The sequence below is a fragment of the Chiroxiphia lanceolata genome, chromosome 25 (assembly GCF_009829145.1).
Source record: "Chiroxiphia lanceolata isolate bChiLan1 chromosome 25, bChiLan1.pri, whole genome shotgun sequence".
Lineage (NCBI taxonomy): Eukaryota > Metazoa > Chordata > Aves > Passeriformes > Pipridae > Chiroxiphia > Chiroxiphia lanceolata.
The window spans coordinates 2,565,222-2,582,051 of record NC_045661.1 but is presented as its reverse complement, the minus strand read 5'-3'; the positions used below and the strand labels follow the sequence as shown (position 1 = coordinate 2,582,051).

Here is a 16,830-nt window from a genome sequence, read left to right as displayed (position 1 = left end):
GTAACCACTGAAACAGGGACAGACATGAACTGATCAGTGTTATTGAGGAACAGGAACAATCTTTGCTGCCTAATTCTCTGCACTTGAACTTATCACATCTATTCTTAGCATTCACGTGCCAGAAATAGGGATGTGGAAGATGACACCAACACAAGGCCAGAAACCTGTTGCCTGTTTTAAGTCCAGGGATAACATGTCCTTCTTACAAACTGCCCTCAACTAGCTGAATAGAAATCAGCTGGACTAACAGGAAATCATGCAGTTGAACACTTACTTCACCACTATTTCTAGCACCCCTAATGCAGAGGGTGCAGGGTGCACACAAGCCACACCAGCAGATTCCAGCAAAAGCACCTTCAGAGACAACCTCTGGACACTCATCTCAGCTTCTGCAGACTTCACTCCCCCTTATCTCAGCTTATCACAGTTGACACAGCGACTTAAAGAAGCTCAATTTAATTTCTTGCTATGCTGCCTAATATAAAACACGAAACAACGTATTAAAGAGCAAATCAAGCTTGTCAGATTTAAAGGAAAGAGTAAAAACCACTCCCTGCTCTGGGATCTAGCGATAAAAGCAACTGCCCGTGCATTGGTGGTGATTTTTCTGGCTCTGGGTATGCAAAAGTAAACCATAAAATCATCCAGAGCCTTTTTATAGATACTGTGACTGCACAAAGTCTGTGTTCACCGAAGGAAACGTGGTTGTTACAGTGCATTACAGGACTCCAGTTTTGCTCTACTTTTCTAGTTCCACCTCTAGTTTTTTAATCTCCAGAAACAGTTTTTGGATTTCCAGCAGAGCTTTCACTTCTGCTACAGGCAGCCCGCACTCAAAGGCCGATTTAATGTAGTGAACCTCTTCACATACATCAGCATCACCTTCTTTCTTCTGTTAAAAAAGTAAAACAAAACCCAGAAAACAAGCTTATAAGGTTGCTCTGCAGCAGATGGAGATCCACCCACCCCTCAGCTCCGAGGCTGACCTGTCCCAGCACAGCCCCAACACTTCATCCCTCATCCATAGCAGGAAGAAAAACCTTTTGAGAAGTTTAAGCAGTTATTTTTCGTGTTAGAAGTCAGGGAACATCCACCCAGGCACTCAGCCAGATCATGGGGCTCTGAGCAACCTGGGCTAGTGGGAGGTGTCCCTGCTCATGGCAGGGGTTGGAATAGGATGATCTTTAAGGCCCTTCCAACCCAAACCACTCTGTGGTTCTATGGTACTTACACACTTGGGCAACGGTGTCCAGTTGCCATCAGGCAGGCATGTGGCTGTCCAGGAGTCTTCTGAAGACAGGTTCCCATCATCTGAAAACTGGTACCCGGGGGCACATCCCAAAGTAACAGTCTCATTGATCTGGTACCACGTTTTATCATCCAAAGGGCTTTTCAGCCTTCCATAGGCCACCCGTGGTTGTGGACACAGAACTGGAAGGAAAACCCACAGCAGAAGGCAGCTCAGTGTTATGGGGGCAGAAAAGAAACTATGAAGCTTGTGAAGGCTGAGCCAGTGCAGAGGAACTTAAATTTGTGGAGCTGTGAAACCAAACGTTAAAGCAAAAATACTTCCCCAGGCCCTTTAAGAGGGGAGAGTGAAGGTCAGAGCAGCCCCTGAGAGGTGTTAGGAATTTGTCACTAATTTGCTTTTTTGTGGCAATGTCTCTGTTCAGGCATCCCGTGCAGAGTCTGCAGATGGATATTTGGCAGTAGGAACGTGCACTCTGAAGGAGAAGTCAGTGAAGTCCCGGCCTCCTTTCTACATGACTGTCAAGAAAAACTCAACCACTGCCTGGTAGACACCAGCTTTGGGAAGTTTGTTTCTTCTGCAAGGAGGGGAAGGTTCTCATAGAGCCCCGAGGATGGACACAGCTGTGAAGTGCTGCTCCCCAAGCTCCCTGCTCTGCAACAGGAGCCACGGCTCAGCTCCTGGCTGGAACTCACCTGGCTGGCAGGTGGGCACAGGAGGGTGCCAGCTGCCATCAGCCTGGCACTGACTCTCTGGAGCACCACTCATCCAAAGCCTTCATCACAGGAGAACTGCAGCACCACCCCATAGGGAAAGGTGAACCTTGGGGGGTCACTTCCCCTCTGGACCACGGGCTTGGGGCACCGAACCACTGTGGGGAGAGAGTGGAGCTGGGAGCAGGGTCTGGCTGCTGCCCTTGCCCAGGGACAGCAGGGGACAGGTCAGGCAGGGCAGAGCTGCTCCTCCTGCCTGCCCAATGTCAGAGAACCAGAGTGTCTCATTTCCCACCCTGGAGCTGTTGAGCCTGTGAAGGAAGGAGGATCTCCAGGCTCACTTTTAACCCCATTGTGCTGAGTGTAGCACCCAGGTCCTGCCTTCAGCCTGGTCCCATACAGGAGAAACCACTCACTCACCCCTGCACTCGGGGCAGCTCCACTCCACGTCAGGTTCTCCCCGTTGTCAGAGGTGCAGTAGATGGACTCGTCCCCAATGAGGGACAGACCCTCCATGCAGGTGTACTTGACTTCAAAGCCATATGGGAACTGCTTAGTCCCCAAGGCAGAGTGCTGCCCATTGGTGATTTTGGGAGGGGGATCACAGACTGTGAGAGAATAAAGGAAGAAATTAAGAATTTCTTCATTCCGTCAGGGAGACAGAAGGTAGGGAAATAACAGGAGAAGTGAGCTTTTCATGTTCATTCTAAATGTTGCTCTCCTTGCTTCATGCCAGCTTTGCCTCTGGCTCTACCAGTGCTCCCAGACTGCCCCAGGTAACCCATCAGCATGGCCCCAGTACCACAGCAAGTATCCCCACTCCCTCCCCTTCAGCCAACCTTCCCTTATCCCCTCCTCTTTTCCATGAGAAATGATCCTGCTCATGAAGGGGGTCAGGGAATGGTGAGTGTCATGAACACCTTGAACAGCACTCTGAGAGATGGCTGCAAGTCACATCAATCAGTGCATTTCATTAATTAGAGCTTTGACAGAGCACAAAAACTTTAAAGCCCTTTAACACTGTGCCTTGGGCCCCTACTCCTAACACCTTCTCTGAGAAGCTGTGCTCAGGTCATGAAATTTTCTCCCTGCTGCTCCTACCCTTGGGATGCAATTCCCAGCCCTGCCATTCCCACTTACCCCTGTCACAGTATGGGATGGGGGGTCTCCACGTCCCATCAGACGAGCACTGGGTCCTCTGGCTGCCCTTCAGCACGTAGCCATGGTCACAGTGGAATTCTGCCTGGTGCCCAAAGGTTTCCTTGATTCTCTGTTGTGATCCTGTGTACTGGGTTTTCCTGGCGCTGATCTCTCTCCCGTGGGGGATAACAGGGATGGGACACTGCACCTCTGAGGAACAACCAGCATCAGAAAGCAGGTATTTACATGAGGAAGGTGGGGGGTGGTCCCTCAGGGGTGGTTTGCTGACCCAGATGCCTAATCAGACCTGGCATGCTCAGGGATGGTAATTATGCAATAACAACCCCTTCTCTTGGAAGGCAGAGCGACCTGAGCCCCGTGATTAGCTACAAATTGTGGCTGAGGGGATGGCATGTCACTAACTGCACCATTGTTTGAACAGCCAAAAACCAGCAGGAGCTGCAGCTATTCCTTCCAGCCACGCCACCCTTTGAACAGCAAAATTATAACAAGTGAGAGCCAAAGCTGCTCAGTGAAGTCCCACTGGCACAGCAGCACCAGTGGGTTTTTGAAAAACGATGTTATTAAACTGATGCTTTGTTGGCAAAGCAAAGGAAACGTTGTACTTACTCTGGCAAAGCTTTGGGACTGCGGACCACGTGAAATTGTTAAGACAAGTAGTTGTTGGAGACACTCCAGGGATCAAAGTGAACCCGTGCCTGCAGGAGTAGATCAGGGTGGTCCCGACTAGAAACTGGTGCCGGTGGTTTAGGTCGGCGTGGTCGACAGCAGGAGGGCTGGAACACTGGCCTGGGGACAGAGCAGGGGACAACAGGGACCCTCAGAGCTGGGAGGTCTCCCCCAGGGACCCAGTGGGATGAAGCTGAGCCCTGCCTTGGTGGAAACCCCAGGAAGAAGCGAGGGACAGCAGCAGCCTGCTGCAGGGGGGCATGGGGTGAACTGAGGGGGAAAAATAACAGGGACAATTCACCAAAGGACGTGAACTTAATGAGGATCTGTATTCTCACAGACTTTTATGTGCAAGACACTGAACCCTTGGTGTGCCCTGCAGTAAGGGACAGCCCTGCAGAGCAGAGGGGGTCCTGCCACCCAGCACCACCCAACACAGCTAATGGCACTGCCCACCCTCCAACCCCTCCTGCGAGCACTGCACGTGCTTTTAGCGAAACAGAAGCAGGTAATTACACTGGTAAAGGCAAGAGAGAGGTGTGTGTGTACCTGGGGTGCAGGCTGGCACCCGTGGGTGCCACCTGCCGTTGGCCAGGCACCGCACCGTGGTGGCACCCAGGGCTGTGTAGCCGGGGTCGCACTCGAGCGTGGCTGTGCTGCCAGAGGTGAAGTTCTCTGCAGATTTCAGCTGACCATTCGAAATATGAGGGATGGGACACTGGACCTCTGTGGATCACCAAAAAAAAAAAACAAATTAAAAAAAAAGGGCTTTTCAGCGCAGCACTGACAGGGATCAGCTGTCGCTGCAGCTCCCTGTGGCGAGAGAAGGCAAAGCAGTTTAATGAACGCAGCAGTTGAGGCAGAGGGTTTAGGGGCTAATCAACATCTTGAGCAGCCACCTAGAGGACTCAAAATGTGTAGGGTTCCTTTCCACGCAATCAAACACTATTTCCTTGGAGCAGGGAGGTGCTGGGCTGGGTTGTGCACACTCGAGAAGTTTCTCAAAGGACCTCTTGAAAAGAACCATCAACTTCCAGGCAGAAGCTGCAAATTATTACTTCCTAGAGACGTTATTACTCTGCAGACCTGCATGTCTCCTGCTTTGAGGTCAGCCTGGGGGATGTCTGACAATGCACCAGCTGCCTTAGCACAGCTATGGGCTGCCCCAGGGTGAGGAATCAGCCTTGGTATCATAGAATCAATCACAGGATTACAGGCTGGTTTGGCTTGGAAGGGACCTTAAAGCTCATCTCATCCCACCCCCTGCCACGGGCAGGGACACCTTCCACTAGCCCAGGTTGCTCCAAGCCCCATCCAACCTGGCCTTGGACACTTCCAGGGATGGGGCAGCCACAGCTTCTCTGGGCACCCTGTGCCAGGGCCTCCCCACCCTCACAGGGAACAATTCCTTCCACTTATCCATCTACACCTTCCCTCCTTCACCTCAAGGCCATTCCCCCCTGTCCTATCACTCCGTGCCTCGTGAAAAGTCCCTCTCCAGCTTTCTTGGAACCCTTTAGGTGCTGAAAGGTCTTCCCAAAACCCTCACAAGCAAAGCTGAGCCACAGAAACAAAGAAAAGAAGGATGGAAAACACTCACCGAGGCTCCCAGTCGGCTGCAGCAGAAGCACCACCAGTGCCAGGAGCTGCCCAGGGGGGCAGAGGAGCCCTGGCATGGTGTGAGGAGCTGCCAGACCAGCGCCGGGAAGGAGAAATCCTGTCCCTGCTGACAGCCCCACGGGGAAGGGGAAGCAACTGTGGGAAGCTGGGGCCAGGCCAGGCAAGCCACGCTGACACCACCCCCTCCCCAGCCCTTCTGACCTGCCCACGGCCAGGGTTGCCCTCCCTGAGCTCTCCAGCAAGCTTGTGCCATGGGAGGGAAGGCTGCTCTGCCCTTTTCCCTGGGGTGAAAAGAGGGAATAAAGGTATTTTACAGCTGGAACCACCCTGCAGCATCCTGGTCTCACCCCTGAAGCACATTTACCCAGGGGTAGGCTGCTGTGCAAACACCCCCCACACCCAGAGAACAGCACCCTCCATGCTTATCAAGCCATATTTATTATATGCACTTTATATATATATAGCTATTATATATTTAATATCTATTAATACTTTGCCTTACTATAGATAGGACAGAATTATTAAAAGCCAGACAGAGCTGTCATTGCAATTGCAGTTTTTATAACCTTGTGGTGAAGGAGTCCTGGTCCCATCACAAGACACACGGTCTACACAGCACTTCCCCTCTACTGGATGTTGCAGGAAAAAAAAAAAAAACCAGCCTTTTTTTTTTTCCTTTACACTTTCTTTTGCTCTTGGTGCACACACAGAAATGTGGCACTGCCGTGTCCTTGGATCCATCTGTCCTGCTTGAGAAAACCTGGCATTTTAGTTTTGCTATAAGACAGGCTTTGAAGTTCTCTTGGTCACAAGCAAACTAACAATGCAGTGAAGTGGTGAGTGAATGCATAGTGGATAAACTGGGCAGCACTGGGCTATGCTGGGCTAAAGAGGTGCAGCAGCTGTGAGGTGAGTGAGGGTTGGTGACTCCCATGCCTGTTTGTACCACACAACAATTTACTTTCCACTCAGTTGCTTTCTAACTGTGCATTGCCAAGTGCAGCAAACAGATGTAAAGCTTTCAAAGGTATGAAGTGATGTACAAACTTAACCCCCTGAGCTCTTACAGAATGAGTCAGAAGTCACTTTGACTCCTCACGTGACCAAATCTGTTCTGTGGCGATTGCAAAATTCTTTTGGCTACTTAAGTATTAGCACAAATTACAAAATCATAAAAATCCTCAGTCAGCATCACTATTGAACACGCACAGGACAGTTGCTACAATACCAGTGACACCAGTCAGCTGTATGCTCTGATTTCTAGCTCCCTTTCAAGTTTCTGGATCTCCAGGTAGAGTTTCTGGACTTCCAGCAGGGTTTTCAGTTCTGTCAGAGGAATTCCACACTCGAAAGCTGCTTTATTTCGAAGATCCTCTCACAGGCCTCACGCTTTTTCTTTAAAAGAACCAAAACAGAGACAGCGTGAGATTCCACCGCGGGGTGACAAAGCAACCACCTTCATGAAGTTGGACCAAGGCTACTCCAGACTATAAATGGGGCAACATACAGGAAAAGCTGGGCAGGTTGGTGGTACTTACACAGTGAGAGGTGGTACCCAGGTGCCATCAGCTGAGCAGGTAGTTTTGAAGGCAGCCCTGACCGTCCGTTACGTTTGCAGGAGAAGGACAGAGTTTCATTCACCTCATACCACAATTTGTTCCGCTGCAACACTAAGTCCTGGTCCCACGAGGGTCTGTAACACCGAACTGAAAGAGAATGCAAGTCAAAGAATAATGTCGGGAGGAGAGGGAGGAGAGAAAACGCTCTGCAGATCCACCCATCGCTGGTGATACAACAGAGCAGCATCCCGGGCTGGAACTCACCTGGCTGGCAGGTGGGCACAGGAGGGTGCCAGCTGCCATCAGCCTGGCACTGACTCTCTGCAGCACCACTCAGGGCGAAGCCTTCATCACAGGAGAACCGCAGCACCACCCCATAGGGAAAGGTGAACTTCTGGGGGGTCATCCTTCCCCTCGACCACGGGCTTGGGGCACCGAACCGCTGCGGGGAGAGAGCGGAGCTGGGAGTGGGGTCTGGATGCTGCCCTTGCCCAGAGACAGGTAGGGCAGAGCTGCTCCTCCTGATGCTCTCTGCAGCAGCTCTGTACTCAAAGGCCACAACTGACCCTCAGCTGCCTGCTGAAGGAGACCCTGAGGTGTCAGTGAACAGCTGCTGGTGTCGAGATGTTGGCACAGGAGCTGCACTGGTTAATGCACTCGGGGTTTGGAGCTCCTGGAGCTGGGCAAGTTGTGGAGCTGGGGCTTAGCCAGGTCCTGGCTTCAGGAGATCCATAGAGGAGAAACCACTCACTCACCCCTGCACTCTGGGGCAGATCCACTCCACGTCAGGTTCTCCCCATCATCAGAGGTGCAGTAGATGGATTTGTCCCCGATGAGGGACAGACCCTTTGAACAGGTGTAGGTCACGTTGGCACCGTAGTAGAACTTCTTACTACCCATGCCATTGTGCTGCCCATTGGAGATTTTTGGAGGGGGCCACAGGCTGTGGAATAAAGGGAATTGATAAGAAAAGAAATGTGCAATTCATATTCAGGTGAGACTCAAAAGTCGCTTCTGGGAAATCAGTACAGAGTTTGCTTCATGTTTGCTGTCAGGCAAATTCACAAGAAGTCGCTGCCTGGCTTCTTACACCAGCTCAAGGCTCCCATTCTCCCTCAGCTCCTACCTGGGTCACATCTATATTAGGAAATATTGGGATTTTTCCAGTGGAGGACTCACCACCCCTGGAAGTGTTCAAAAACCACGTGGATGTGGCACTGGGGGTCATGGTTTAGTGGGCATGGTGAGATTCAGTTGAAGGTTGGACTTGATGTTCTTGAAGGTCTTTTTCAACCTTAATTATTCAGTGATTCCATCTCCAAGGAGAGAACACCTGGCTCAGCCCATGAGCTGGTGATCAGCACCCTGTTCCCCAGGAGCTGAGGGGAGATCACAGGAATTCTTCTCATCTGTGTGTCACACATACCTTTGTCAAAAGGGCAAGGTAGGAGCCCAGGTTGCATCAGCCTGACACTCGGTCGAGTCCGGGCCCCAGAGGGAAAAGCCCTCATCACAAGCCAGCTGCACTTGGGTCCCCACTGTGTAGTCACTTTGCTTTTATGAACCTCTACTCCGTGAAGAATGTCTGGCTTTGGGCACCGAGGTTCTAAAAACAGCAGGAAATAAAGGACATCATTGTATTTCCAGGAAGGACTTCTATGGAGAAAAGTTACCAAGAAATATAACCCTGGACAAAAGATGACTCTCATCCAAATGCAGGTCTCGGTGCTTCCTCTAACCCCGAAGGCCAGGACAAGGAATCATCCATGCTCTAGTGCATGGGAGGTGGAGCAGGCTCTTTCCTCCTGGCAAGGTTTCCCTGAGCTTTTGGGCTCCTGGGTGCTGCTGTGGTGCCCCATTGCTGGGTTAGGAGTTGGAGCAGGGTGAGGTATTGACGCTGTTGCGTTTTCTTCCGAGAGGGGAAACACGTCGAGAACATCTGCTGCTCCCAAGCCTCGTGTCAGCAAACCATCCCAAAACACAAACCACATCCCCTTCCAGCTGGGTGAATGTCTCCCAGGCTTCCTAGGGACCTCTCAACCCTCTAGAAGCTTCCAACATGCAGCCCTTCGCCCCCCAACTCCACAGACACAAGCTCAGCTCTGCCAAAACCCTGTACTTTTTCCAAGGCAATTCCCAGGCAATATAATGATCCACTTGGACCTTTTGCTGCCTGTGTATTCCAAGTTAACACAGGACAACCAGATCTGGGGACACGGGGCAGTGGAGCAAAATTCTCTTTGGCTTCTACCATCACCATCTGAGGCCACAGGTAGATTTTTCTGGGAATGTCAGTAGACAACTACACCTGTACAGAGTTACCCAAGTCTTGCAGTCAAAAAATAAGCAGTCCCCAAATCAACACGTTTCATAAACTCTGTCCCACCTGGAATGCACTCTGGTGGCTCTGGATCCCATCTACCATCACTCATACACCGAAGTGTGATGCTGCTGCCACGACCTTTGAAGGCAAACCCATCTTTGCACGTAACTTCCAGTGTGTTTTCATACACATAATTGTCTCTCTCGTACCATGTGTACTTTCTGTTTGGGATGCGTGGATCTGGGCAACGAATTCCTGGGAAATGCCACAGGTTAGCAAGTGTGAGACCACGGCAAAGCCAACAGGGTGACAGCAGGTTCGTTGTGAGCAGAAGGAAGAATGCTTGTAGGACAGAGACACATCACGACATTAAATCTGCCCCCAAACCACCCCTGGGCCATCCTGGGGGATGGAATGTTTGCCATGCAGCCTCCCGCTGGATGGAACAAGGGACCTCGACACCACAACAGCTTTTTCCAGAGGTTCAAGGGACTAGAAAGCAGAGCTGGCGAATAAAGCAAAGAAAACTCTGCAGCCGGGGAATAAATCAGAATAAATCAAGAGTCACGGCAAAGATGCGCGCGGCGCCAAGCTGGGCCTCAGGAGCATCCCCCTTTTCCCCCCACCTCACTCTCCACGTGCAGTTCCTCACTCAGCAATAATTCTGGCAGCTCCCAGGCGAGCCAAAGGGACAAACACTTACTTTCACATGGTGGAGGGATTTCAGCCCACGTGAAGTCGGCCGGCAGCGGATGTTCCGCGTGGTTTCTCCCGCGCTGAACTGATGGCCCTCCAGGCACTCGTAGGTGACCACAGTGTCCACAGGGAACAGATTGCCAGCAAGTCTGGCTTTAACAGCATTATACACATCTGGAGGGTCATTGCAGCTACCTGGGGGGGAGACACCAACTTAGGGACGTTGCCAGTGGCACAGCAAGGCCCGTGGCAGTACGAGAGAATTTGGGTAAGAATCACAGGCTCAGGTTGCTCATTCTGAGATGCACTTAATCATCCAAGTCCAGGAATGGTGGAGGCAAATGAGGACACACAAATAAGGTATTTTTCCCTGGAGAGACTTTTCACAAGGGCATGGAGTGACAGAACAAGAGGTAATGGCCTTAAACTGAACTTAGATCAGATACATGGAAGAAATTCTTCCCTGTGAGGGTGGGGAGGCCCTGGCATTGGTTGCCCAGAGAAACTGTGGCTGACCCACCCCTGGAAGTGTTCCAGGCCAGGCTGGATGGGGCTCTAGTGAAAAACAAAAAGGGTGGAATGAGATGAAGTTTAAGGTCCCTTCCCACCCAAGCCATTCTATGATTTTGGACTGCATGGTAATTTTCACTGTTACAATGAGATGCAATTTCAAGTTTATATTATCTGAGGCTCTGACAACAAACTCTGAAAACATTAAATATAGAAATAAATATAGTCACTTTCAATTCTAGTGAGAAATGCTCTCCAGCTTGAACAGGATGAGGCTTTAGTCTCTATGGCCCCAAGTCATAAATTCCTAAAGTCACTTTAGTGCTACAGAGAGATTTGCCCCCCAAAAAAACCCCAAAAATTTCAGTCTTAGAGCCATTCCTTTCACGACCTCATGCTTTCTTAGATGGGAACTTCAGTGGGCATGGTGGGATTCGGTCGAAGGTTGGACTCAACGACTTTGGAGGTGTTTTCCAACCTTAAGGATTTTACAATTCCCCGAAGCAAAGCTGCTGGAGCAGGTGGAGCAGCTGTGGGACCATCACACTTACTGAGCTGGCAGAGTGGCAGGGGGGGGTCCCAGAAGTTGTTGTCCCTGCACGTGGAGGCGTCGCTGCCGTTCAAGGTGTAGCGGAAGTTACAGTCGAACACGACGGTGTCTCCGTAGGTGTACTCAGACCTGTACCCACTCAGCAGCTTCCCATTCGCCACCCTTGGAGGCTCACAGGTCACCACTGTGCCAGGGAATTCAGGGAATCAGCAGTTAGGCTCAAGAGGGGAGATGAGGGTGTTAAAAACATTCTCATTGCTAAAGGCACATCCACCAAAAATGCTGAAGGTGGATGTGACCAGGCAGCTGAGGAGGTATCTTTGTACATCTTACTCCACTTTACAGCATTTTTTATTAAGGTAAAGCATAACAAGAACACAGGGAAGGCAGCAGGTGTCACAGCAGGTGTTGGAGGTGTTACATTTTACACAGGCCAGCAGGTAAGATGCATCCTCTGGTCTGTGAACACGAATAAAATCCCACTCCCATGTCCTTACTGACAGGATGATCATGATGGGAGACTGACTCCTGTTACAGCTACCAGACTCACAGGGTCTCGTCTGCAAGAGGTGATTCCAGCAGGATGAAGGAGAGAGAAGCTCCCAAGGAGGAAAACAGCTGAGCAGAGCAGGAGCAGGGGCTGTGAAGGGGCTGGTGCTGCCACGAGCAGGCTCACACCCGGCCCTGGGCGTGGCAGCAGCTCACCTTTGCATTCTGGGGCTGGACTGCTCCACACACCATTGACATTGTCCGTGGTTGTGCAGAAAATAGAGGCTTCTCCCACCAGGGATAAAGGTCTCTCTGCCCTCCTGGCACTTCGGCACCGGTACGTGACGGACTCTCCGTACACAAAGAGCTCCTTGTCAGCCCCACTGTGCTCCCCATCAGCTATTTTGGAGGGGGTTCACATGGTATCACTGTGGAATTGGGGGGAAATGGTAGTTGGGAAGAAAGAGGAAGAGAGAAATTATTTAATTGATTTTAAACCAAAGGTCTGGGAAGAAAAAACTTCAAACACGGGGTGCCAGAAGGGTCAGAAATTAAGGGCAGGTCTCGAGGGTGCTGCACACCAGCCCAAAGGCAGCAGTTCTGACCAGGCACTGAATGGTTTTGTGATGTCCCAGTCTCACATGCAGCTGCCTCACTCCCAGAGAGCGAATAAATATTACTGCAGGATGATGCAGGAAGGAAAACAGAAATTAAAAATGTCTTTCCAGGCTCCACCACGCATTGAAATGCCAAAATCCTCAGCAACAGCTTCTTTATCCAGCCCCAGTCACACTCCAGATAATTAAAGGATAGATAATAGATAATTAAGGCACTCTACTTACCCTCACACATGGGAATATCTGTGTCCCACGTAACAGCCCCATTTTTAATCACACAAGTAATAATAGAATTTCCAAGCAGTCTGTACCTGTGTGGAACAGGGGAGAGGGAATTGCTTGGCAAATTTAGTTCTGATTTATCACCAATAACATTGCCATCAGGATGCTTTGGGCTTATTTGTCATAATTACAGCAGATCAGAAATTGGCCATCAGTGTTATTTTTTTCAAAGACACGCTGGCTTTTGGCAAAAGCATTTGTTAAACTAAAAAAATGACATGTTTCTAAGGAAAAACATCTGCCTTATCAGCTGGCTGTAGCCATCCCTACAGCTCTGAGTTCAGTGTTCATGCCTTTTCTTCAGAAAGTTACTGAAACATTGGGAATGGTTTGGAAAGAGCCAGGAGAGTGAACATGAGTTTGTGAAGAACTGCCTCAAAGGAGGAGTTTAAGACACTCAGTCAGTCCTAAAGTTCTGAAAGTTTAAAAGATATTTCAATCAGGGTCTGCAATTACCTACACCAGCGAGGCTTTTGACAGCACAGGCTTTAATCTAGAGGGGAAAAACTGGAAAAACAGCTGGAGAAGAAGAGGCCCTGTGCCCCAGGTGCTCTTGGCTTACCCAGTGTTGCAGGTGAAGTTCACTGAAGAACCCAAACTGAGGTCCTCTCCCAGGACGAGTCTGCCATTGGGTGGCTCCCCGGGGTAGGTGCAGTGCTTGGCTGGGGACAACAGCACTCAGTCAGCTCTTACTTAAAGACTCCTCCAATACTGAGCAAAGGGATGGACCAGAGAGCTCCAGATTTCCCCTCCAACCCTAAATTATTCCACATTTCACGATGCTGGCGAGACTCGCATCATGACCTGCTGCCTCTGCAGCCTAAGTAGGGTTTGCAGTAACACTGGTTTAGTTGTCTCCTCACAACTAAAGGATTCTCCTACTGCAAGTCAAATACTTTTTTTTTTTTGACCCAAGAGTTACAAAGTGCATCCTTTGAGTCAGCAGTGAAACGCAGCCAGCATCAGCAGATTTCAGCTCCTGCCATCATTGCCAGTACTTATTGGAATAAAACCAGTGCTTCGTGTCAGGTCACTCATTGCCCACCATCCCCTGGGCTCACTATGGATACTTTGGATACTGCTCCAGCATCAGCAAACAAAAACCATCAGAAGTCATAGAACCACAGGATGGTTTGGGTTGGAAGGAACCTTAAGAGTTTATCTTGTTCCAACCCCCTCCCACAGGCAGGGACACCTTTCACTAGACCAGGAGGACCAAGTCAACCCAAAATATACTCACCTGTACACATGTCCCTTGATCCGTGCCACCTTCCACTTAGTCCACAAACAAGGACATTGCTGACATGATTATTTCTCATATAACCTGGACGACAGACATATTCCACCCTGGAATTGTGGGGAAATGAGGCAGTGCTCTGATACTGCTCCTTGAGCTCTGCAGACTGGAGACGGGCGGAGCATCGCAGAGACCTACGGACAGGAGCTCCATCAGAAAAGTGCTGGGAGGAAAACCAGTGGGATTTAAGGCCTGATTCACTCTGAACATCCAGGTGAGGACATTTCAGCACCCAAAGGCTCCTCAAAGCAAAGAGGAGAAGTGCAGCCTGTGACTGGGGATGGCTGTGGCTGACAGGGACCAGGAGGAGCATCACCCCTCCAGGTCCTGCTCCTCACCCCGAAGTTTCAAAGGTTGGCCACAAAGTCCAGATTAAGCATTTTTTTTCTCCCCAGTTACTAATAATTATTGCACTTTCTCAGCTAGAATAATTTTCCATTTGCTTTCCACAGAGAGTGGAAAAAAGGCAAAGGAAGATGGATTCTGATCACAAAGATTTACAACGCCCTTGAAACGCAAGGAGGAAAAGAGAAGGCTCCAAGCCTTGTGAAAGCCAGGAGAAGGTTGTCCTTCAAGGGATCTTAGTTTATCCTGAGGGACTCATTCACTTACTGTGGACAGTCACAATGAGAGCAGCAGTGAGGAGGGACCCAAGGACGGCAGCGCGATCCCGCTGCCTCCCCGGCTCCAGAGCTGACATGTTTATTCCTGTCTGGAGATCCCACAGATGTTACCACATTCTTTCCCTGGGTCAAATCTCTGTAAAAATAGTAGAGGGGTATTTACAATGAGGGTAAGTGAACAGGTCTTATTTCTCCATCCCCGAGCTGTGCCTACAGTGGTGGTTGGGGAGCTGAAGGAACAGGAGCGGAATTCCTTTTCTGGAAGCAAAACAAAACCCAAGATAGACTAATATCTTCACTCAAACCACAGAATAAACACTTCAGAGTTTGTCAGCTTCAACTTAAACCCACCATATTGCCATCACTGTTCTTCCCAGCCAGCCAACCAAATTAACACTTGCAGGGCCACGAGTTTGTCTGTGCCTTGTGGAAAAAGTTCCCCAAGACGTATCTCATAGGTAGAACGCTCTATTTTTAGTACTAAATCTCCTGGAAGTAAATTCCTAGTCAGGTTAAATCCTCCTGGAGTCACCAGTACAGTCCCCTAACAATAAATTACCCTCAGAGGGAGAGAAGTAAAAGTTACATCAATTTTGTGCAAATATTAACTGAGTAAAGCTATAAAACATACAAGTCAATCAAAACAATTTGCTTTACCAAATGGAATTTAACTCCAGTTTGCCAGGTTAGTACCTGCCAGCCCTAGAGATCAGTAAGAGTCCTCTCTGTATTACCCAGGATCATTTTTGAGCCTAAACCTCCCAATGTTACAGATGGTCCAAGTACCTGCCTTCCTCCTGGAAACAAGGCTCTTCCTCGATGCTTTCTGCCCTAAACCCAACACTTCCCTTGGCTGTTTCATTCCTCTGCCTTTCCTTCAATCCCAGTTACAACTCCTGGCATAATTTGATTTAATTTACTGATCTTTGGGCCTGCTGGAATTGCACTAAAGCTCCAACCCAGTTCCCAAGAGCAACACTTAAAGCTCTGTGGCTCCGAGTTGCCTTACCTGGTGGTCAGGAGGCAGGAGATGGAGACCTGGAGCGTTCAGCACTTCCAAGACAAAGCAGTGACTGTTCCCATCCAGTCCCCTGGCTCCAGGCACAGCTAAAGGAGGAGTCATGATCCACCCACATGCTCAGCTATGGCTCCATGGAGAAAAGCTTTCTGCAGAATTCTGCAGAAACTGGGGTCATGCCAGCTGACCCATAAATCATTAACTCCTCCCGAGCAAGAAGGAAGTAGTTTATTCAACCCACAAAGCAAAACACGAGAAAAACTGAATGCAACCCAAGCAGATGTTGAAATTGTTTGGTTTATTGTGTGGAGTTGCCAAGTCTTTGTTGAAATGATCCTTGCTGAGCTGCCCCACCGGGCAGCAAGGGCACACAGCCAGTGCTGGACCTCAGGCAGGGTCCTCAAGAGGGACACATCAACCACGAGTTCATCCCTTCTGACCTCAGAAGCCCATGGTCAGCATTCAAAAAGTGGTTTCTTCAGCCAGCCCCACCTATTCCCATGAAAACCCAGCAGCTGGAGCTCAGCAGGGTGTGAGGCCCCAGGGAGCATCGCTCAGAGCTGAACACCCAGGGCCACAGAATCAACGAGTGGTTTGGGTGAAAGGAACCTTAAACCTCCTTTTGTTCCACCCCCTGCCATGGGTAGGGACACCTTCCCCTAGACCAGGTTGCTCCAAGCCCTGTCCAACCTGGCCTTGATGAAAACTCAGATGCCCTCCAGCTCATTGCAAGCTGTTCCTGAATCCAGCTCTTGCTGGTGGGTCCTTTTCCAGTACCAACTTCTGGTAGAAGTTGTCACCACTTGCTCCTTTGGCTCCACAGCTTCATCCAGGCTGGAGTCACCATCAGGTTGGTGATGGACTTTTTACCCCAGGTTGTACTTCTTGGTTTTGTTTGTTCTACCAAATCTGACAGGGTTTTACCTGAACAATTTACCACACCCCTACCCTGAGTGGGGTATAAATATTACCTTGCTGAAGTTCACCTGGTTTTAGTTCCTTCTCTGCAGAACACACAGGAGGCTGCATGAGCAGAGACTTGCTCACAACAGGCACTGACATCTACAAAATGTTTACAGGAATCCAGTTAATCACAAACACAAACATAGGCTTCCCGGATTTCTATTTTTCCAAATGGCCCAAAACAAGCCAGTTTGTGAGCCCAAACATCAGCAGCTCCCCCAGGGGCACCCAGGAGGTCTTTCAGCATCTGCACAGGGTGTTGTGGGCATCAGCCACACAAAAAAACACCTCCTGCTCTGGCAGCTGCTGAACAACCCTGAGACCTCCTAAACCCACAGCTTGGAGTGGCATAAACAGGATAAAGGGAGTTTTGGTCCCTTTGGGACCAGCTGGTTTCCAGCTGGAAATCAGAGTCACACCAGTTGCTCCTCTTGACGTCTTTTTTTCTCCTAAAAAATAGAGATGTGCTTTAAAAAAAGCATTCCTACCCT

The 16,830-nt window shown here is 49.9% G+C and overlaps 3 protein-coding genes across 3 annotated transcripts; all 3 read right to left on the bottom strand.

The window, feature by feature from the left end:
• Window positions 1-33: 33 nt before the first annotated feature.
• Window positions 34-3,219, bottom strand: LOC116798404 (zona pellucida sperm-binding protein 3 receptor-like). The gene is made up of 5 exons (XM_032710822.1): window positions 3,103-3,219; window positions 2,383-2,570; window positions 1,945-2,120; window positions 1,232-1,431; window positions 34-892 (listed from the first exon to the last, which is right to left on the bottom strand). Exons 3-5 carry the CDS (start codon window positions 2,015-2,017, stop codon window positions 740-742), a joined length of 426 nt encoding a protein of 141 aa, XP_032566713.1. The 5' UTR covers window positions 2,018-2,120; window positions 2,383-2,570; window positions 3,103-3,219; the 3' UTR covers window positions 34-739.
• Window positions 2,247-5,848, bottom strand: LOC116798183 (C4b-binding protein-like). Its single transcript, XM_032710358.1, has 6 exons — window positions 5,393-5,848; window positions 4,342-4,518; window positions 3,733-3,912; window positions 3,103-3,312; window positions 2,383-2,570; window positions 2,247-2,273 (listed from the first exon to the last, which is right to left on the bottom strand). Exons 1-6 carry the CDS (start codon window positions 5,466-5,468, stop codon window positions 2,247-2,249), a joined length of 858 nt encoding a protein of 285 aa, XP_032566249.1. The 5' UTR covers window positions 5,469-5,848.
• Window positions 5,849-5,951: 103 nt separating this feature from the next.
• LOC116798182 (C4b-binding protein alpha chain-like) lies at window positions 5,952-15,582 on the bottom strand. Its single transcript, XM_032710357.1, is given in 18 exon segments — window positions 5,952-6,765; window positions 6,894-7,118; window positions 7,236-7,384; window positions 7,386-7,413; window positions 7,727-7,914; window positions 8,404-8,521; window positions 8,524-8,577; window positions 9,358-9,549; window positions 9,998-10,033; window positions 10,036-10,185; window positions 11,052-11,234; window positions 11,756-11,944; window positions 11,947-11,967; window positions 12,382-12,467; window positions 13,001-13,100; window positions 13,679-13,869; window positions 14,348-14,494; window positions 15,368-15,582. Coding segments are annotated over 16 exon segments (1,911 nt in total). The 5' UTR covers window positions 13,758-13,869; window positions 14,348-14,494; window positions 15,368-15,582; the 3' UTR covers window positions 5,952-6,652.
• Between the last annotated feature and the right edge of the window lie 1,248 nt (window positions 15,583-16,830).